We start from the raw sequence: 22,684 nt of genomic DNA, 5'->3' as shown, positions 1-22,684 counted from the left end.
ATTTCAATCAAATTTGAACTTTTTTTTTAGGAAAAAGAAATTGGATTTGTTTTGTGTTAATTTAAATCTGTTTGAATCTACTACAATCTTAACCAAAACATAGACCTAAACTCAAAACTAAAACAAAATACAAACTAGAAATTAACTTAATTAAAACTTGATATTTAACTTAAACCTAAACATGGAACTAAAACGTAAACCAAATATAACCTAAGGCTAATCCAAACCTAACCTAAAATCTAAATTTTAACTGAAATTTAGACCAAACTATAAATAAGCTAAACCCAATCTAAACATGAGCTCAAATATACATATAATTAAACATAACATCAAAAACCTAAAATAAATTAAAGATAAATTAAACCCGACCAACTCAACCAAAAATTAAACCAATACGGCCCATCCCAAGCTTGCTCAAATACATCAAAACAACCCATCCAGAGGATTCATTAAGCTGCTATATACATTGGAATTTCCGAATTAAAGAAATTGAGACAAAGGATAGCTTGGCTTAACCTCACGCAGAAATTAGATTAATGTAGCTTTGTATAGCATGCAAGGGAGGTAGTTCATCGAGCATGCTATTAAGTCGCAGACTAAATAATTCAACTAGCAATTGCTCAACCTCAATGGGGTATGCAAACACATTGTTCGGGAGACCTTGGCTAGCAATAAAACAATCAATTCGCTATGTGCAATCCCCTCCAAGAATTTTGCCTCTAGTATAATACAAATTTGGTTCTCAGCTAGGCTTGATCTTTAGCAGTAATAGAGTTAATTTTTATCCATACATAGGAATAGATAGCTATTATTCCTTCCTCTATGTGTGTTGTTGGCATCATATTGCCACGGTTGGCCAACTATATGACATGTAGGGGTGTAAACGAACAGAGCTAGTGTTCGTGTTCGGTTCGTTTGAACTTTAATTTGTTTGTGTTGACCTCATTTTTGTGAGGTCTTAGTTTCTTATTCCCGGAACCCATAACCTAGCCTTGTGAGTTCCTGGTTGACCATCCTAGCGGACTAGTAATGGAGCCCACCTCCCGTAGAGCTTCAAACCGCTTCCTTACTCATTTTTGTGAAAAAAAAAAAACTCGCACGAATGGTCCCAAGCACTCAACTTCTAGTTGCAAGGGCTAAGGACCAACATGCAGAGGGTCTGAAAATGAGTTCCAATAGGATCGAACGACCTTAGGTTAACCCTCGGTGACTCGGCAACGCACTTGTTGCATCACACACAATTTTGACTTAAATTGACTCGTCCGCCGGCAAACTCGTCCGGACGATCCCGGATGACGAAACGGACCGCGCCGACACGTCTGGAACGTCGATTTTAGCTAGAAAAGACACCCATATTGCTGTGGTTCCACATTCGCGCGAATTGCACGAAAATCGATGCACGTTTCTTCTAAATTAGCGGGGCAAGGGTTTGGGTTCAGCCCGGGCTCAATTCGAGCTCGACACAGGCTGAACGCAAGCCAGGACTATTTCAAATTTCAAATTTTTAAAATTTGAATTTTACCTCCTAATTTCATCTTAATTAGATTTGATTAGAAGTTATTTTTTTACCTAATATAACTGCCCCTGTATGGAAGGAATTTAATAGCCCGCTCCATGCACTTGTAACGGCATTAGAGAGGCGTGGGATACAAAATCCCGCTGGATTTTCTTTTCGGCCAATTTCCTTCTGCTCATCGCCCTCGCTCCTGCTCATCGCCCTCGCTCGATATTCCTCCTGCTCATCGCCCTCGCTCGATATTCCTCCTGCTCATCGCCCTCGCTCGATATTCCTCTTGCTCATCTCTCTCGCTCGAAATTCCTCCTGCTCATCTCCCTCGCTCGATATCGCTCCGGCTCATCTCCCTTGCTCGATTCTGATTCCTTGCTGCGCCGAGGAACCGCACCCGAGACCCTCGCCTTGTGCCGAGGAACCGCGCCCGAGACCCTCGCCTTCCTTTAAAGCTCGCCCAGAAACCCTCGCCCCCTCCAGTTCGCTTCTTCTCTGCGACGAAAACCACCGCTCGTTTCTCCTTCCCCGATCAAACAACTGTTCGGTTCGCCTTCGTCGCCTCTCGACCGCACCGAAGTCGCTGGCCCTCCTCTGCACGAAGCCACTCAGCCTTCCCGCATACGCCTGACTCGTCTCCCCCCTGCTCTCGACAGAACATCTTCGTTCTCTCTGTGTCGATCGTCTGCCACATTTCGACGCAGGTTTGAACTCGTTGATCTTACCTTCCACCTGGATTATTTCTTTCAGTTCACTACAAATCCTTTATCGAAGTATTTGATTCTAACAATTGAAACTTTCTGAGCTTATTGCACGCTATTACTACTGTTCTCAAACTTTTGTTATAGCGGTTATTTCTCTGCATATTTCACGTGGATTGGTCTAGCATTGGGGAGTCTTTCTTTTATCAAAATTATGAAGATCATTATGTTATTAAATGAGTTTGCTTGTCTGAATCGATTGTTTAGATAGGAGGAATTACATACATACTACGCAATTCAAATGTATTTACATATCCAGCCCCCAATTCTTAGAATCAATTTGTATGTCAGTCATATGTACTTGTATACCTAATGCCCAAGCTTTGTTTTGACATATATGTCATCTATCTCCTACTTGTTTATATATCTAACATCCAAACTTCGATGTTTACCCTCATACCACTCAAATTCTTCATAGCACAAAACAAATATTACCATTTTAATTTTTATTTTTTTTTTATTTTTTTTAAATACACATGTTCATGTGCTTAGGTAAATTGTTATTGTTGTTTTGGAAATGGACATGTAAATTCGTGAGGATTAAGTGGTATGTATGTGATCATTTCCTTTCCTTTAAAAGATTTGTTTAGTGGTAATTAAATGTTGCTAGGAGTCATTGAGAGTTATATGTGGCTTGAAATTAGTATTTGGGTGCTGAAATTGAGATTTTGAATGTTGTAGGTAGTTGTTTAGCTACTAAAGATGGTCGTTAGCTGCTGTAAGTGGCTTAGAAGTGCTGTTTGTTGGCTTTAGGGGTGTCGTAAGGTGTTGGAAAACACTTAAAAGTGCTGTTTAATCTTTCAAATTGTTGTTTGGATTTGTGGCAGACCATAAAAGTGCTGTTTGGTCTTTCAAATTGCTGTTTGGATTTGTGGCAGGCCATAAAAGTGTTGTTTGGTCTTTCAAATTGCTATTTGGGTTCCTAGGAAGATACACAAGTGATGTTTAAGGATCATTTTGGGACTGGTTCAGACTAGTTTCACTGCAGTTTTCGGGGCTTTAAATGTATTTTTTTAAGGAGACTTTGTGACCGTTTTGGGCTAGGTTTCCTAGCTAATTTTATAACATTTAAAATTAATGTTTTTGGTCTTACATGAGATGGTCTTACATGAGGTTTTTGGTCTTACATGAGAGCAATTTTGGAATTTTAAAAATTGTTGTTTGAGGCATTTTAAATGTGGTGTTTGAGGCTTTTAAAAGTGTCGATTTGAGGTGTTTTAAAGTCTTTAAAATGGTTGTCAAAACGGGAACTTCTGATTTAATTAGTTGGAAAACACTTATTTGAGAGTCAAATACCTTAAATCACTTTTGAGATTTGATTTATTAGTTTTGAAAGTGGATCAACCTTTTCTTTTTGTTTGTTTTATTTATTTTTAAATGGTTAAGTCAAAATGGGAACTTCTGATTTAATTAGTTGGAAAACACTTATTTGAGAGTCAAATACCTTAAATCACTTTAAACACAAGTTAAAACATAGGCTTCTAGATTTTTAGGAGCACACCCTAGGTGAGAGTCCATCCACCTAATCCTCAGCATAGACTTCCCAATTTTTAGGAGCACACCCTAGGTGAGAGTCCACCCACCTAACCCTCAGCATAGACTTCCTATTTCTTCCTAGATTTTAGGAGCACACCCTAGGTGAGAGTCTATCCACCTAATCCTCAGCATAGGCTTCCTAGCTTTTTAGGAGCACACCCTAGGTGAGAGTTCACCCACCTAGTCCTCAGTGTAGACCTCCTAGACCTTAGGTGCATACCCTAGGTGAGAGTCCATCTACCTAGTCCTTAGTGTAGGCTTTCTAGAGCTTAAGTACACACCTTAAGTGAACGTTGATTCATCTAATCCTCGAATGCACAGTGAAACTAGACACTTGACCCTGATTCACAAACTGATCAAGACACTAGACACCAGGATGCACCTCGACGTGACACATGCTTCCTTAATTAAATCAACAGTGAAATTCCCTCAATGACTTGACCTACAATGAAACCCAATGCATCGGGATTTGAGCTTAGATAATATACTCAAATCCTCCTCGAAATTACGGAAATTTGTTAACGCCACATATAGATCATCGGACTAGGATGAGTCTAGAGTCTAAGTGGCGAGGGCGATGACGACATTGCTTATGTGTGCTTAAACGAGAGATACGAAGTGAAATTATTAGAATAATATCTCCTACCTCAAGGATCTTCAATAAGGGAGAGGAAAGGATCCATGATACTATTCGCCGACTCTTGATGGGATTGTTGCCCCCGACACTCTTAGGTTGTCAGTAGTTCTAGCACGATTAGAGTGACTAGTCTGTGGACTGTACGACTTTACAAAAATATTTATAAAAATAAAATAAAAATTTCTTTTGCATGATTAAAAGAACTCTTCATAGAAAAGAAAGACTTAAATAATAACTTTTGCATGAAAATCTTCCTATGAAAATTTATAAAGGTCAACGACTAGTCACTTGGATTGAGGTTAAGAACTACCTCCTGTAAAGTGTCGAGTTGACAACTCTTATTCAAGATCGGGAAGCACACAGCCCAGCTCTGAGCCCCCACTTTCACCAAAGTCTTATACTCAGTCCTGATCTTTCATATGTCGTCATATGTTTTTTTTGCTTTTACAGTTTATCTACAGCATTTTACTTTACTGCGTTTTACCTTTCAAGTACTTTTTATTTAATTGCAATTTTACTAATTTTAAGTACTTTTTATTTAATTGCAATTTTACTACTCTGCATGTAAAACCAGAAACTGAAACAAAACTGAAACAAAACAAAAACCAAACTTTGACACCAAAACTGTGAAACACAAATCAACAATCTCAAACACTTAAACCTTGGAGCCATCGCGACGACAGGAGCTTGGAACCAACTTTGTGGGCAGCAGAATGAGGAGCTTGGAGCCAGCAGGGGACCTTCTTCAGCATTATCTCTTCTTTAGCATAATAACAACCCATAGGATTTTGAGGTAACTCGCCTAGAGCGACGTAAATCCTTACCTTCTTTTAGGCCCCTGCACAATCATGTTGTGCAGCATAAGTCCTAACTCGTTTCTCGCTTTAGGTTTCGAGGTTGCTTTAGGTTTCGAGGTTGTTGTGTGGTACAACGTAAACCCTCTTATCTCTGCGTGTTATTTGCTATTATGCAGATTATGCAGATGTAAGTCCCAAATAATAAAACTGGCAGGATCAAACAATTAATTAACATCGTCTCCAAAAATGTAGCACACTATAGGATAGTCTGGGAAGTCATCGCGATTTACCTCGGATCAGTGACATCCCCTACCTTCTTCTTCCTCTGGACTCCTAAAAATAAGTGTTCCGCATTGAGTCATTCCCACTTGATTTTCCTCATCCTATCTTGAAAACCTGAACCTTGAATTCTTGAAGACTAGAACCATTGATCATTATCGAGAGTTTTCTCATGTGACGCCCGTCGTTTGGGATGTAATTAACTATAGGGGCTTGCCTCTATAGGGAACTTGGAACCCAGGTAAAATAAACCCTATTTAATCTTTGTATTAAATAGGGGAATTTGTCGGTCATATATAAAAGGTTCGCAGACCAAACGGATGTCACAAATCTCTTAGTTTGCAGGATTGCGTCTATCGCTGAGGTCTACACTTATCTCTTGGGAGGGTGTAATATTCGCGGTATCAGGCACGATTATGCAAACTATCAGACTAATGAGATCCATTTGGTCTCATTTTTCAAAAAATTAAAACATATTACTTTTAAAGCTCAAACTATATATCTTTTATACTTAAATTAAATCTCAAAAATTATTTTCATATATCATATTTTCATAATTAATCAATCAAAGAAAAAGTTGACCGACAGTTTGAAATAGATACGTGTTCGAAATTGTTCGTGAAGTCACTGTTCGTGTTCGGTTCGATTTGTTCAAAATTAGTTCGAATGGTTCGAAATGTTCGAATTTTTTGGGTTGTTCAAATTGTCTGAAATGTTCGAATCGTTCGAATTGTTCGAATCGTTCGAATCGTTCGAATTGTTCGAAATTATTTATATTGTTTGAAAATTTTTATATTATTATGAAACCAAAGTATTATAAATGTAAAAAAAAAATTTAGATGTTAGACATGTAAACACATAAAAATTGTGTGGTAGACTAAGCAAGATATATCTCAAGCATCGGGAACTAAAATGGACAATTAATCAATCATATTGATAAAAAGAAATCAAGATAAATAATATATATATATATATATATATTGAGGAAGGAGCATTATACGACTCTGATTTCTATTAGATCAAAAGAGAGTACAAAATGGGAGGGGAGATGGATCCCCTTAACTAGAAAAACAAAATACAAATTAAACTCACCCATGAGTTCCACCTCGCACAGTACAACTCCACCCAAATAAAGCTCCAAAATGTAAATACAATTACATCCAAAAAGGAAAAAAAATGTATACCCATATATATGAGATTTAACGATGAAGCAAAAATTTCTGCGTGCAACATCTGAAGAAAGACCTGAAGCAGCCACAAAGAAAACAGAAAATTCCTCCTGTCCAAAAAACAGTAACAGAAAACCTCCAATTGAGCAAACAACAAAAGCTCAGTCGCAGCCACAAAAACAGAGGGAGCCTCACACCATTGTCAAACCGCAGAAATACCTCCAAAGGAAACAAACCAAGGTCCTCCAAGCAATAAACCAACAGTATAGTTGAGAAATACAAAGAAAAACAGCCAGGAAAAACCAAAATTGATGTGTGACAAAAGGAGAAATTGTATAGTATAGAAAAGAGCATGAAAGAAAAATGCAACACAACCAACTACATCTACCCATCAAGTATTCAGAAATTGCAATGAAGTAAGTGTTAACCATTCCACTTAATTGAAAATGTAAGAAATTCTGCAATCATCGAAACAGCGAAAACCAAAAAAAAAATTGTAGCGGAAATAATAAAGACCACATGTGTAATCAACTAAGTTGGTATTAAAACCAAAACAACAAAGAAAACCAGATAATTAACTCCTAATGTAAGGAGTATCAGAGCCAACAAAACTATCCAGCTCTGAGCCTCAAGAGGAGATGAAGAAAAGATAGTTGATGCAAAATAGGCTAGGCACTTCCCTGCATCATCCCGAAAGAAGCCTCCAGCCCCAGCAGGGTTAGAGAATCAGCAACCATCAATATTGGCTTTAGATCAGCCTAAGAGTGGGGGGGGTCTCCAACTTATTAAAGTTGGTCTCCTACCCTGCTCAGGTATATGTAAAGCACCATCACCACTCAGCTTTCTACAAGCCTTATGATAATTAGTCATCATAAAGGAAACTGTGATAGAGGAGGAATGAGGGGAAATTATATATTTATAATTATTTCGAGCTGAACAAATAAACCACAACACCATTAGAGGAATATAGTGCAATTTAACATGTACATAAATTTAACAAAGCCTACTACAGCATGCATAAGCCCTTTCCTGCACCGCATCAAAACATGATTTTTTTAGAAATATACTCATTCATAAGTCATTTCCTGCAAAATACATAAGCCCAACCGAAACCAGGGAGGGGAGAGAGGAAAACATAGTCTTTCAAGCAATGTGGCATGTATGTGTGTAGGGCTGTCAAAAGATAATGCCAAACAAAACCCAAGCATGGTAAAATAAAAATCAAGATATATTACATTATGTGAAATAAAAATTTAAAATTTAAATGTATCTCTAGTTTAATGCGAAAATAATAGCAAGTATTTAAAGTTCAAAGCTACAATATATTGTAAATTCTTAGTAATGAAAGGATTTGCATAGCGTAGACTTGACTAATTTGGCTTTATATGTTTTGTAGTTAAATATTAAGTTTTTCCTCATCAAGGATCTCTTGCTGAAATAAAATAATGAAAATAAATATTAATATCTAGTATTGTGAATAAATAAAATATACTAGAAAGTAGAAAACTGTACACTTAATGAAAAGATTACCATTAATGTCTTTGCATTTTTTTAGTAGATCGAATCCAACTTGATACACAAACCAATACATTAACGGTTTGAGTGGATAAACTACTTCTATAATCAACCAACACCCTACCGTCTGCACTAAAAGTTGATTCTGAGACAACCGCGTTTATAGGTATTGATAGAATATCTCGAGCCATAATTGAAAGTCGGGGATACTTCAATATATTCATCTTCCACCAATCAAGTACATCAAAGTCTTTACTCAAGCACACAAATAATTTTTCTTCAAAATATACTTATAAATCAGATTTCAATATTTCCAGAGAACTAAAAGCTACAACAAAATCTTGAAACCCAAACATTGCATCAAAATGACTTGAGGATCGTAGGATCATCTGCAGATGAAGATCCCTCATTAGAAACATTGCAATCAATATAATTTGCATATATTTCCCAAAAGGCATCTTGAACTGTTTTAAGATTTTGCTCAACCTCTTCATGTGAGTATATCTTCTGGAATGTATAGCTAATAAATTTTAGTTTCAATGTAGGATCCAAAATTGTTGTATTAGATATATGAAGAATACATTCCCCCCTATATTTGTTGAATTTGATTTGCATACTCATAATCATATTTCTCATATAATCATCTTCTGACAATGACACCTCAATCAAAATCTTCTTAACATGCATAACTACAGTTGAAAATATATTTGAAGTAAGATAAAAAGTGTCAGATATCATCTTTGTAACATTATTAAAAACAGAAATAAAATTTTTGATTTTCTCATATTTTACCCATGTTGAATCAACAGACAACCATTTGTAGTTATTATCTCTAATTGCGTAGTGATAAAAAACATTGTGATAAATAAATACGGACCCCAACATGTTGAAAGTTGAGTTCCATCTAGTAGAAACATCAATAGACAGTGACCTTATAATTACAATTCTTAATTATTTTGTCACTTCTAAAAACTTGTACAATCTTGCAGAGAATTTTTTCAGATAATTCACAGACTCTCTAATATTTTGAAAGATTTCATGAACCTTCTTTAGCCTATCTTGGACCATTACATTGATGATATGTGTGTAGCATCTCACATGAAAAAAAAATCACAAAAGTGCAGCTTTTCTCGTGGTTGAAAATTCACTTTTAAGGAACTAGTTGTCACATCATTATTACTCACATTATCTAAAGTAATTATAGAAACTTTATCCTAACGCTTCCACTCCAGTAAACACTCACAAATAGCATCACAAATGTAATTATCTGTATGTGGAGGTTCTAACTCAATAAAGTTAATAATTACCTTTGTTAACTTCTATATTTCGTCGATATAATGAGCAGTCAAGCACATATATCCAATAGTCTGATTGGACGTCCAACAATCTGTAGTTAATGACACCATGTGAACATCTTTAAGGCAAGATTTAAGTTTTTCTTTCTCGCACTCGTAAACTTTAATGCAATTATTTTTTATAGTGTTTTTTAAAAACTCTGAAAGTTTGGATTCAACATTTTCAACAATGGATTGAACTAAGTATGTTCAATCATCATGAATGATGAATAGATATTCATGTACAATTATCATTTTTGCAATCACCTCTCGTATGTGTTGTTGATCATAATTTTGAGGATCATAGAAAATAAGAATCTCTGAATCACCCTGAGCTTCCAAAAGTAAAAAGTTCACATATTTTTTCTCTTGTCTGATAAATTAACTTATTGTTGACTCTTTATTTTTATCTTAACACATTTCTTAACATGTCTAAAAAGCTGTGAGGTTGTACCTAATTTTGGTTTAGAGATTTTCACCCCGCAACAAATGCATTGAACAAATGATACTTCAACCCCCTTAAAATTTGATTTAATATCAACAAAATACTGCTCATATTATGATTATCTCTTCTTGTATTTCTTACATTGCATTTCAGTACTAGTGTTTCTAACAGCCGGCTTAACAGGTTGAGAACTATCAATTCTTTCTTGTATTGCAACTGACAATTGTTAATCATTTGATACAGATTGAGCATGTTCAACATTTGACATTGTAAATATTTATACATAAAAATATAATATCACATGAGATTTCATGCATGAATGTGTAAGCAACAACAAACAAACAAATATTTGATCAAGAGGTTGGTTTTTCCAAAGCGATCATACTATTTCAAAATTTAAAAGTACATGTACTGCAAATGAAAAAGAAATTTAAAACTGAACAGTAAGAACATGCCAACATTATGTAAAATACCCTTAAAAGTTTTAAGGCTATAAAATGCCCCCATACTATTGAAAAGATTGAATCAAGATGGGGTCATATTGCCCCCGTTATATCTAAAAGCTTAAGCATATATATGAGAGCATAAGGTGAAGGGATAAGGATCTTTCTATTTCACCGCCACATGGCATGTACGGAAATGTCTGCCCATATTTATCGAAGCCCATTTTTTAACTTGCATTTAGCTAGAAACCAAAAGAATTGAGAACTAAAAAATGAAATGGTCAAAGAGTGTATAATTCGAAATCTCCACAAGTCCCCTAAAGCAATTATACTAGGGCATTAAGTGTCAATAACTCAAACCACAAAAACTACATAAGAGAACTCTCTCCTTGAGAGAGCTCAAGAAATTGCAGAATAGCAAAACAATTATCCTCTTTCACAACTCACAGATGCCAAAAACACCCTCAATTAACGATATCTATTGCCTCATTATGGGCAATGCAAAGGCATTGCTCTCCATTTTAAACAGAAGAAAAAATATTAGTAGATTGATATTTATGCTAAATATTTGTCTCAATTTCCTCGCAACATTGCTGTACTCAATAGTACATCTTTTAGCTTTTGCATGGATGTGTCAGCCATTAAATGTTGAAACATTGTACTTAAAAAAATATTCGTTCCTCATAACCAACTCAAAATTAATTTCATTTAGAATACAAGTCCACAAACAGAAATGCAAGAAAACCACTTGACACCTAAAATTGATTTTCTTTTTCATTGTCACTTGCAAAATCTTTAATCTTTCACATAGATCAACCAACTGAGCTCGTATGTGCTCTCTGAAGGAACTAAAGAACAATGAAATTAATTAGAAGTGGCAAAACAACGAACATGAGTTGCAAAACAAGAAAGAATTGATAATTCTCAACCTGTTAAGCTGACTCTTAGAAGCACTATTACTGAAATGCAAGTTAAGAAATGCAGGAAGAGAAAATCATCAGTGTGAGGAGTATTTTGTTGATATTAAATCAAATTCTAAGAGGGTTGAAGTATCATTTGTTCAATGCATTTGTTGTGGGGTGAAAATCCTCAAACCAAAATCAGGTACAACCTCACAGCTTTTTAGGCATGTTAAGGAATGTGCTAAGATAAAAGTAAATAGTCAACAATAAGTTAACTTATCAGACAAAAGAAAAAATATGTTGAACTTCTTGCCTTTGGAAGTTTAGAGTGATTCAAAGATTTCTATTTTCTATGATCCTCAAAATTATGATCAACAACTCATAAGAGAGGTGATTCCAAAAATGATAATTGTACATGAATCTCCATTCATGATAGTTAAACATACTTGGTTCAATACAATGTTGAAAATGTTGAATCTTAAGTTTTAGAGTTTTTCAAAAACACTATAAAAAATAATTGCATGAAAGTTTACGAGTGCGAGAAAGAAAAACTTAAATCTTGTCTTAAAGATATTCACATGGTATCATTAACTACAGATTGTTGGACCTCCAATCAGACTATCGGATATATGTCCTTCACTGCTCATTATATCGACGAAACATGAAAGTTAACAAAAGTTATTATCAACTTTATTGAGTTAGAGTCTTCACATACGAGCACTTACATTTGTGATGTTATTTGTGAGTGTTTGTTGGAGTAGAAGTTTTAGAATAAAGTCTCTACAATTATTTTAGATAATGCGAATAAAAAAGACGTGACAGCTAGTTCCTTAAAAGTGAATTTTCAATCACGAGGAAAACTGTACTTCCGCGGTCTTTTTTTCATATAAGATGATGCACATATATTATCAATATAATGATCCAAGGCAGACTAAAGAAGGTTAATGAAATCATCCAAAATATCAGAGTCTATGAAGTATCTAAAAAAAACCCCTGAAAGATTGCATAAGTTTGTAGAAGTGACAAAAGAATTAGGAGTTACAACTATAAGGTCATTGTTCATTGATGTTTCTATTAGATAAAACTCATGGAGTTCGCATTTATTTATCACAATGTTTTTATCACTACGCGATTAGTGATAACTACAAATGATTGTCTATTGATTCAGAATGAGTGAAATATGCTAAAAACAGAAAGTTACTTTCAGTTTTCAATAATGTTACAAAGCTGAACTCTCGCACTCTATATTCTACTTCAAATATATTTTTACCTACAGATATGCATGTTAAAAAGTTTTTGATTGAGTTATTGTCAGAAGATAATTATATGAGAAATATGACAATGAGTATGCAAATCAAATTCAACAAATATTCGAAGGAATGTAATCTTCTTATGTTTATTGCAACAATTTTGGATCCTAGATTGAAACTAAAATTTATTAACCACACATTCCTGAAGATATACTCACATGAAGAGATTGAGCAAAATCTTAAAACACTTCAAGATGTCTTGTGAAAAAAATATGCAAATTATGTTGTTGATTGCAATGTTTCCAATGAAGGATCTTCATCTACAAATGTTTCTACGAGTTCCTCAAGTCATTTTAACGCAATATTTGAGTTTCAAGATTTTGTTGTAGCTTTTAGTTTTGTGGAACCATCGAAACTTGATTTACAAGTATATCTTGAGAATGGATTATTTGTGCGCTCGAGTGAAAACTTGGATGTGCTTGATTGGTAGAAGATGAATACATTGAAGTATACCCGACTTTCAATTATGGTTCGAGATATTCTATCAATATATATAATCACGGTTGCTTCAGAACCAGCTTTTAGTGTAGACAATAGGGTGTTGGATGATTATAGAAGTTTATCCACTAAAACTTTAATGCATTGTTTGTGCATCAAGTTGAATTCGATTTATTCAAAAAAATGCAAAGATATTAATGATAATTTTTTCATTAAGTATGTCGTTTTCTACTTTCTAGTGTATTTTATTTATTCACAATGCTAGATATTAATATTTATTTTCATTATTTCTTTTCAGCAAGAGATCCTTAATGAGGAAAAACTTAATATTCAACTACCAAACAAATGAAGTCAAATTAGTCGAGTCTATAATATGCAATTTTTTTCATTGCTAAGAATTTACAATATATTGTAGTTTTGAACTTTAGACACTTGTTATTATTTTCGCATTCAACTAGAGATACATTTAAATTTTAAATTTTTAATTAGAGATACATTTAAATTTTAAATTTTTAATTCACATAATATCAGATATGCTGATTATTCAGATATTTTTTAATCATTCTTTTTTGGCGTTGTATTTATGTTTGGCTATTACTAGATCCAGAAAAGTCAGTTTAGGAGCTTTGGAGAGGTGCAACAACTCCCAAAATTGGTGAGAGGGTTGTTTCCCTCTCTCCCCTCCCTGCTTTCGGTTGGGTTTACCATGCTTGGGATTTGTTTAGCATTGACAACCCTACATACATACATGTCACATTGCTTAAATGACTATGTTTCCCTCTCTCTCCTCCCTGGTTTCGGTTGGGCTTATGCATGCTGCAGTAAAGAGCTTATGAATGAGTATATTTTTCAAAAAATTCATGTTTTTATGCGATGCAAGAAAGGGCTTATGCATGCTACAGTAGGTTTTGGTAAATCTATATATATGTTAAATTGCATTATTTTTCTCTAATGATATTGTGGTTTATTTTGTCAGCTCGAAAAAATTATAAATATATGATTTCCCTTCATTCCTCATTTATTATTGTTTCCTTTATAATGGCTAATTACCATAAGGCATGTAGAAAGCTGCGTGGTAATGGTACTTTACATATACCTGAGCAGGATAAGAGACCAACTTTGATAAGTTGGAGACCCCCCTCCTCAGACTGGTCTAAAGTCAATATTGATGGTTGTTGGTTCTCTAACTCTGTTGGGGCTGGAGGCCTCATTCAGGATGATACAGGGAAGTGCCTAGCCTATTTTGTCTCACCTATCTTTGCTTCATCTCCTCTTGAGGTTGAGGGTTGGGCAGTTTTATTGGCTCTAAAACTCCTTACAATAGGAGTTAGTTATCTGATTTTCTTTGTTGCTTTGATTTTAATATCAACTGAGCTAATTACACATGTGCGTCTTACTATTTTAGCTGCAAATTTTCTTTGGTTTTTGTTGTTTCAATGATTTCAGAATTTCTTACCTTTTCAATTAGGTGGAATGGTTGACACTTGCTTCATTGCATTTTCTAAATATTTACTTGATGGATAAATGTAGTCGGTTGTGTTACATTTTTCTTTCACTCTTTTCTATACTATTCAGTTTCTCCTTTTGCCACACATCAATTTTAGTTTTTTCTGATTGTTTCTCTTTGTATTTCTCAACTGTTATGTTGGTTTATTGCTTGGAGGATTGTTTTCTTTGGAGGTATTTCTGCGATTTGACAATGGTGTGAGACTCCCTCTGCTTTTGTGGCTGCAACTGTGCTTTGTTGTCAGCTCGGTTGAAGATTTTATGTTACTGTTTTCTAGACAGAAGGAATTTTCTGTTGACTTTGTGGCAGCTTCAGGTCTTCTTCAGATGCTGCACACAGAAATTTTGGCTTCATTGTTACATCTCAAATATATGGGTATACGTTTTGTTTTTCTTTTTAGATATACTTGTATTTACATTTTGGAGCTTTATTTGAATGGAGTTGTACCGTGGAAGGTGAAACCCTTATGGGTGAGTTTAATTTGTATTTTGTTTTTTTCTAGTTAAGGGGATCGACATCCCCTCCCTTTTTGTACTCTCTTTTGATCTAATAGAAATCAGAGCCGTATAATGCTCCTTACTCAATATATATATATATATATATATTATTTATCTATATATTATCTTGATTTTTTTTCATCAATATGATTGATTAGTTGTCCATTTTAGTTCCCGGTGCTCGAGATATATCTTGTCCATTCTACTACACAATTTTTATGTATTTATATTTCTAATATCTAAATTTATTTTTACATTTATAATATTTTAGTTTCATAACAATATAAAAATTTTCAAACAATATAAATAATTTCGAAAAATTCGAACAATAAGAATGATTCGAACAATTCGAATAATTCGAACATTTCGGACAATTCGAACAACCCGAACAATTCAAACTAATTTCGACCAAATCGAACTGAACACGAACAGTGACTTCACCAACAATTTTGAACACGAGCCTATTTCAAACAAATTAAATTTCAAACAAACCGAACACAACACTAGCTCTGTTCGTTCGTGTTCGGTTCGTTTACACCCCTAGTGGCACTCTGCATACCTTAGTGACTTATGCTTCTAACCCTTCTTTCATCCATCTAATCAAATATGATCACGGGTGATTTTCAATGGACAGATTTAGAGTACAAACTCATATATGACAAATGAAAAGATGTTGAGTAATCTCCGGTTTTGTAGGAAAAGTGCAGGTACAACATATATAATATCTTTTCCAGTCCAACGATTGAGAGGACTCTTTAGCAAAGCAATAACTCGAATAAATTGCATTCCACCTTCTCATTCGAGATAAAAGTGCAGCATTGCTCAACCAACATAAGGAATAACAAGTACAAAAATTGAAGCCAAGAAACTATATTCCATAAAAACTAGAATAAACAAAAGAAGTGCCACATTCACCTACCTTCAAGAAATGGATGACAACCAAACCCTTTCAATCATCTCCATAGGCGCGGAAGCGGTACCGCTCCTCGTAGGGCCCGTTGAAGAAGAGGTCGGCCTCGAACCATTTAGGGTAGCGTACAAGATCTCCGGCAACGAAACGCATGTAGCGTTCGCCGGACTTTTCTCCCTCCGGCACCACCCGAACCTCGCCGGAGACGATATAGACCTGCTGATCGACGTGCCAGTTCCATGGAACCTGGCATTTTCCGGTCTTCCAAGTTGACCACCGCTCCACGCTCAGGTCGCTCAGCCGCTCTTTAGACACCCCGCGCTCAACTCGTACGTTGTAGATCTCCTCCAGTGGCCGCTCGAACCTTGCAAAGATTCCTGCCCCGCGGAATGAGGGGTTTGTCGATCCGGACTGCGGATTTGACGGCCGGAATGCGATGGATGATGCCCTGAGGAAGGAGGCGAAGCCAAGAGATCCTATGGCTGATGCCATTGAGCCCTCTTTCTGTAGGGGAATGAGGGGGAAATGAGGAACAGGAAAACGCACCTGTTAGTCCAGCACTCGATGGAAGATGCCCGTTTTCTTGCCCAATGAATCTAATAATGGGATAAAAACTTGGAGAAATATATAAAATCATCCATCCCTCTTATATTCATGACCTATTTCTTGGAACTCGCTACTAAAAAAATTATTCTAATTGATTTTAATTCTTTTTTTTTTTGTTCCATCATGATTTTAATTTAGAATCTAGGTTTAAGAACCTCGCTTGAGAGAGCATTGTGGGTTTGCAACAAAGGATTCTATAATGGGATCTTGTTGGGGCTTCATGGCAAGTTTCGGGTGTAATGCATGAGTGACCTAAGGCTCCGTTCATGTTCGAATAATTTCAATCCCTACTTTCAGATATAAAGAATCTATTTTGAAAGGATGCTCTACTTTTATTCATAACCTTTCAAATTGTCCTAAAATATCCCCTCATTTTGATAATCATATTATTTCTATATTCAAAGATAGAAATAATAATAATAATAATAATAATAATAATTTTAGGATCCATATAAATAGGTATGTTAATGCTTCAAGATTGTTCATTGGTTTTAGGGTAACTGAAAACATTCCTAACAAATTTAACAATAATAATGTCATTATTCATTATCTTAGTATTCACATTAATGTTGTCTCTATTAGCAATGAGTCATCTGTTGATATTAAACATTTTCTGTCAACCGCTGGTAATAATGAGTTTACTTATGTTCTTATTAGTGATTCTACTATTGGTATTGATAATAGGAATGCTAATCATTTTAATGATATGATTTTATATGTTGAGGATAATAATGGTAGTGTTATTATTAATATTAGTGTTAAATATCATTCTAATGTTTTACATTTATAGGCTGTGATTACTAATGCTTTGTTGACCAGTATTATTATCTCTTATGGAAATAATAGTCAAAGCAGTAAATACATAACTCATTCATCTTATTTAGCTTCTTCGAGAGCTGAGAAATGAAAACATAAATAGTTATATTGTTTCTACTGTTTTTGTTTTTTTTTTCTTTTTTTATTACTTTTTTAAAATATTTTTTTTTCTAATATAATTGATTGGAATGATAGAGGGCTTAATGATCTTGCATGTATTAGCTTTGATGCCTTCAGGCATTAGGAGAAAACTAAGAAACTTGCCAGTTGAGGCTCTAAATGCACATTTTAATAGATTAAGTTTCATTTTATATTTTTAAGGGTTTGAAATGTTTCTTTTAAGTTCCAGTTGAGTCTCTAAATGCACATTTTAATAGATTAAGTTTCATTTTATATTTTTAAGGGTTTGAAATATTTCTTTTAAGCATTTAATATGTTGTTCTGTTGAACTGCTTTTAATTAGGACATCATCCACATAGACTAATATTTTTTTCCTTTAATTAGAAAGTATTACATCCATCAAATGTAGATAAGTTGCCCCAACCTATTTAATTCAAAAGGAATTACATTATAACAGTGCACTCCCTTAGAGGTTATGAAATCCATTTTTTTAACATCGGCTGGGTGCATTTTGATCTGGTGATAGCTTGAAAAACTGTCCAAATATCTCATCATGAAGTGTCCAACTGTAGAGTTCACCAGGGCGTCAATTCTCAGTAGAGGTAACAGTCATTCGGGCTAGCATCATTTATATTAGCGAATTCCACGCACATTCAACATTTCTCGTTGGCTTTCTGGACCATGACTACGTTGGAGACCCAGGTGGGAAACTGCACCTCCCAGATGTAGTCAGCCTCATTCAATTTCAACACCCCACTTTGATTGGCCCGTCTAGTGTTGTCACCAAGTTTCTAATTCTCTGCTTGATAGGTCAATGGTGACATTCACATTCAACTGGTGGTAGGTGATGTCGATCAGCATCCCTGAAATCTCCACTTTTGACCAAGCAAGGATGTCTTGATGCTTGTAGAGCATCAGGATCAACAGCTCTCCATGTCATGCAACAAAATTCTCACTTATTAGAAAAGATTTATCAGATTCTCCTTTGACTGTGAAGACCTCTAGGGTTGTTTCATTGGTCTCAAAACCTCCTTCTCTTCGATTTTATAGGTCAAGCGGCTCCTACTTCATGCTTGCAACCACCCCAGAGGTAGTAGACCAGTGAATGCTCCAGATCTCCCTGAACAGTGATGACTTCTCCTTTGCATAGAACTTCATCACCGTGTGGTATGTAGATACTACAACCTTGAATCTTTTTAGCAACAGGCGATCAAATATTAAGTTGAATGTGGGTGGCAAGTTCACTATGAAAAAATCCTCTATGTGAGTGAATTTCTTCCTACTTTCTCCCTAGGTGACTGCCAGTGGCATTATTCATAGGGCTTCTTTCCTCTTCCCAAAAAGCCATACAATGGGTCAGATGGTGCCACTAGCCAGTCGACATCAATACTCAGCTTATCGAACATTGATTTGGACACTATGATCACAGAGCTATCGACGTCGATCAGGATACTCCTAACTTGATATTTGTTGATTACCATCATTACAACGATAGCATTGTTGAAGGGATTTCCCCTTGGGGGCAGATCTGTGTTGGTGAATGTGATGACAGGACAACTTCCACTCTTCTATATAGTGACGCTTCATAGTTCCCCTGACTGGGACCTTTTCTGGAAGGGTCTCCAAGATGACTCGCTTTCCTCGAGAATGGTTGGGACGATTCTGACAATATGAACAACATTCACTCGAATGGGCTCGTCTGGGACTACTAAAATAGGGGCCTTTCCATGCCTTTGTACCTTAGCTTCAGGTGTCATAAACTTCCCATCCCTGATGAGTTCCTGATCAAGTTTCATAGGTGTCAACATTCCTCTGTGTCATGGTTGTAACTCTAATCGTATTTGCAGTATTTCTTTGTATCCCGAGGGAAGCTCGGACCCTCATCGATGGTGCCTTCTTAAAATACTCCTTGTCTTGAATGGAATCCTTTATCTCTACCATAAAAACTCTCAACTAAGTGGGTCGAGGACCAATGTAATCGTCCAATTACTGCTCATAGTGTTGGACGGACCTCTCCTGAGTGGCTGCTCGTATTATTGGGCCAGTCGCTAGTCACATTTCCTCCCCCGATCACCTTGATTGTTGTTCCTGCCAATTTCTCTATTATCACAAGGTGACTATCCATCTTCATGTTGTGGATGGATGGGCAATCATGAATTTTCCTTTGGCTTCCACCCATTATTCTATGGGAGTCTCTTCAAAGCATCATTCTGGCAGTTCAGTCCTGATAACGTCCTTATAGGCGTTAATATATTTATTGGCCATCTCTAAATATTTGGCCAAACTCTGGGGTTCCTCCAAGCTGAGGTTGAAATCAAACCTGTCGAACTTCAGTCCAAGGGTTAAGGCAGCTTGCGCCATGTTGGGTCGCTAATCCTTCACTTCCAGCATCTCCCTCTGGAACACAGAATGAGTGAGAATATGCTCTCTTTCAGTCTTTGATTAAGCTGTCCCAAGGATTATGTGCTCCTCTTTGGCCTTCCAATGCTCACAAACTGTGCCAAAAAAATTCTCCTAAAGTCTAATAAACAAATAATCACTCTGATCGGCAGTGAGCTAAATTATCTCAGAGATGATGATCTCAGAGTGGTGAAAAACAACCTGCATTTAAATGCATCAAAGACCTTCAGTAGACATATTGATGATTCAAATGAAAAATGGTAGTCATTGGGATCCATCTGAGCACCTTCAAGCTTCTAGAGTTGGAAGTTTAAACTTCTTTGAGGGTTCAAATTCCGAGATCTGGAGTGAGAAAGCATTCTCCAATTATTGCGGGGTGTCAGTACGACCAAACTATTATCTTTCCATCTGTGTAGATCCAACACTATCCTGGTACTGTTAATCTCTTGCCCTCTCCGAGCCATGGTTCAATTTTCTGCCATTGTACTCTTTCTAGAATGGTTCTGCTCTTGAGAGACTCATTCTCATGGCAATTCTAAGGACCTTTGTTTTCTATCTCAATACTTAATTTTCTATATGGATAATAATTTCTTACATCTCTCGTTTTACGAACTCCTCCATGAACTCTTTGGTGCTTCCTACGCTCATTACATCTCTATGGGGGTCTTCCTCTTGTTGTGGTGCTCCTCTTCTTGTTGACGATATGACACTACGCACACTGCTCCTTTCAGAATGTTGAATCTACAAACTGTTAGGAGGCCCACCAAAGGAATAGTGCATAAAAGAAGTGAAAGGTAGAGAGAACATAATAATGAATAGAAAAATTGTGTAACTTTACTCATGAGATGAGGCCCCTGTTTATAGACAAGGTTTTGACTAAATTACACTTTGTTCCCCTAATAAAATAGGAATAATAAAAGGTATTTTAGGTAATAGGTTTTAATAAGTTTGGGAGCTTGCTAAGATACCACGTCGAGTGCTTGAGGGTGACCATTATCTGTGGGCCGACAGAATATCTCTGGCAGGTCTTTTTTATCTATTGGCATGTCTGATGACTCTTGTGGAAAGTTTGATAAGAGCACCCTCTGAATAGATTGTTGGTTGTAGCTTGACATAGGGGTTGGTTGTCACCCGATTAGTATGAACTAGGCGAATAAGAATGGGCCCTCGGATAACTCCTAGTGGGCCCTAGCTTGTCATGTCATCCTATCTGTTGATTGTAGGATCTCGTTGAGATTCATGATGACACATTTTTTATGTGCAATTATTATATATGATTATTTATCGTCTACAAATAAATATGTTACTAAAAATGAAATTTCTTATAGGACTAAAGCTTTTATGGACATTGAGAATAAAAAGACTTGTTTTCAATTGGTTCTGATAAGGCTTCTGGGTGAGACAGTTTCACCTCTAAATAATTCAAAAAAGCTTGGCATATTAGAAATGATTTTATTTATGCTATTTAATATTCTTTTTTACTACTGTTAAGCGTCCTCATAGAGTTAAGCACATAGTTATTGTAATTGTTCCTAAGAATGGTGATGTTAAATCTTTTATTGATTATTTTCCTATCTCCTTATGCAAAATTATATCTCCTTATGCAATATTATTTATAAATTCTTTGGCATTCTCTTAGCATATTGATTAAAGGTAATTAGTCCTAATATCATTAACTTCACACAATATACTTTTATCAAAGACCATGATATTGTTGACAATATTATTCTTGCAAATAAGCTTCTGTATGATTTAAACTCAAGTAGCTATGCTAAAAATTTAATTTTCAAAATTGATATATTTAAGACTTTTGATAATGTTAATATATTATTTTTGTATAATAGATTGAATAATTTTGGGTTTCCTCTTATCTTTATTAATTGGATAATGACTTACATTGCTGATGTTACCTTTTCTTTTAACATAAATAGGGAGTTATTGAGGTATTTCCCTTCCTTTCCAAATCTTAGGGAAAATTTTCACCTTTCTCCTTATCTTTTTACAATTATTATGGATACTTTTTCAATTTTCATTAATCACCATATAAATAAAAATTTCAATGATGTTAATATCACACATTTGATTTATGTTGTAATTTTCTTATTTTTTTGCTCTTATACAAATCATCTAGTGAGTATGTTTATTCAACAGTTTCATGGAAGAATACTCATTCTTAAAAATTTTGGAATTTCTCTCAAACTTGATATAGTAAACCATTACTTGCAATACTAAAAGATGGAATCTATTTTTGAATTATATAATAATTGTTACCCAAATGATAACAAAGTTGAAAAATATTGCTAGTTCGATAAAAAAAAATTTCCATTGGCAATGCTTTTATCAAGAAGTAAATAAGAGAAGAGACATTTAAAGAAAATATGGTTATGAGAATCCACACCATCAAGGCATAAAACACATGTATAATTAATATTAATGCCCCTAAAGGAAATAATGTCTCAAGTCTTTATAAATTTAGGAATAATCTTCCAAATGTGATAGAAAAACTTAATAAAATAGCATTTAATCCAAATAATTTTAAATTAATCCACACTAGGAAAAGAATCATATAAAGAGAAGTGAACAACCTTATGTGCATAAAAGTTCATATTGCTTCTCAACAAATAACACTGTTTGTAATGGAAATATTACAAATGTCATCAATATAAAAAACACATGCATTGTTATTCTGAGGAACTAACCAAATGTCATTAATAGTCACCTCATTAAGCTTAATATTTTTAGAAAGATTAAACAG

At 35.1% G+C, this 22,684-nt stretch overlaps 1 protein-coding gene across 1 annotated transcript in view; it reads right to left on the bottom strand.

The window, feature by feature from the left end:
* LOC110020747 overlaps window positions 1-16,496 on the bottom strand; it is a 33,269-nt gene extending 16,773 nt beyond the window's left edge. Inside the window, exon 1 of the mRNA XM_020718954.1 lies at window positions 15,997-16,496. Within this exon, the coding sequence (XP_020574613.1) occupies window positions 16,027-16,479 (453 nt within the window). The 5' untranslated portion in view covers window positions 16,480-16,496 and the 3' untranslated portion in view covers window positions 15,997-16,026. The remainder of the gene's footprint in view (window positions 1-15,996) is intronic.
* Window positions 16,497-22,684: the final 6,188 nt, after the last annotated feature.

The sequence above is a fragment of the Phalaenopsis equestris genome, unplaced genomic scaffold, assembly GCF_001263595.1.
Source record: "Phalaenopsis equestris unplaced genomic scaffold, ASM126359v1 Scaffold000107, whole genome shotgun sequence".
NCBI lineage: Eukaryota > Viridiplantae > Streptophyta > Magnoliopsida > Asparagales > Orchidaceae > Phalaenopsis > Phalaenopsis equestris.
The sequence above is the reverse complement of the archived record's forward strand: the minus strand, read 5'-3'. Positions and strand labels throughout refer to the sequence as shown.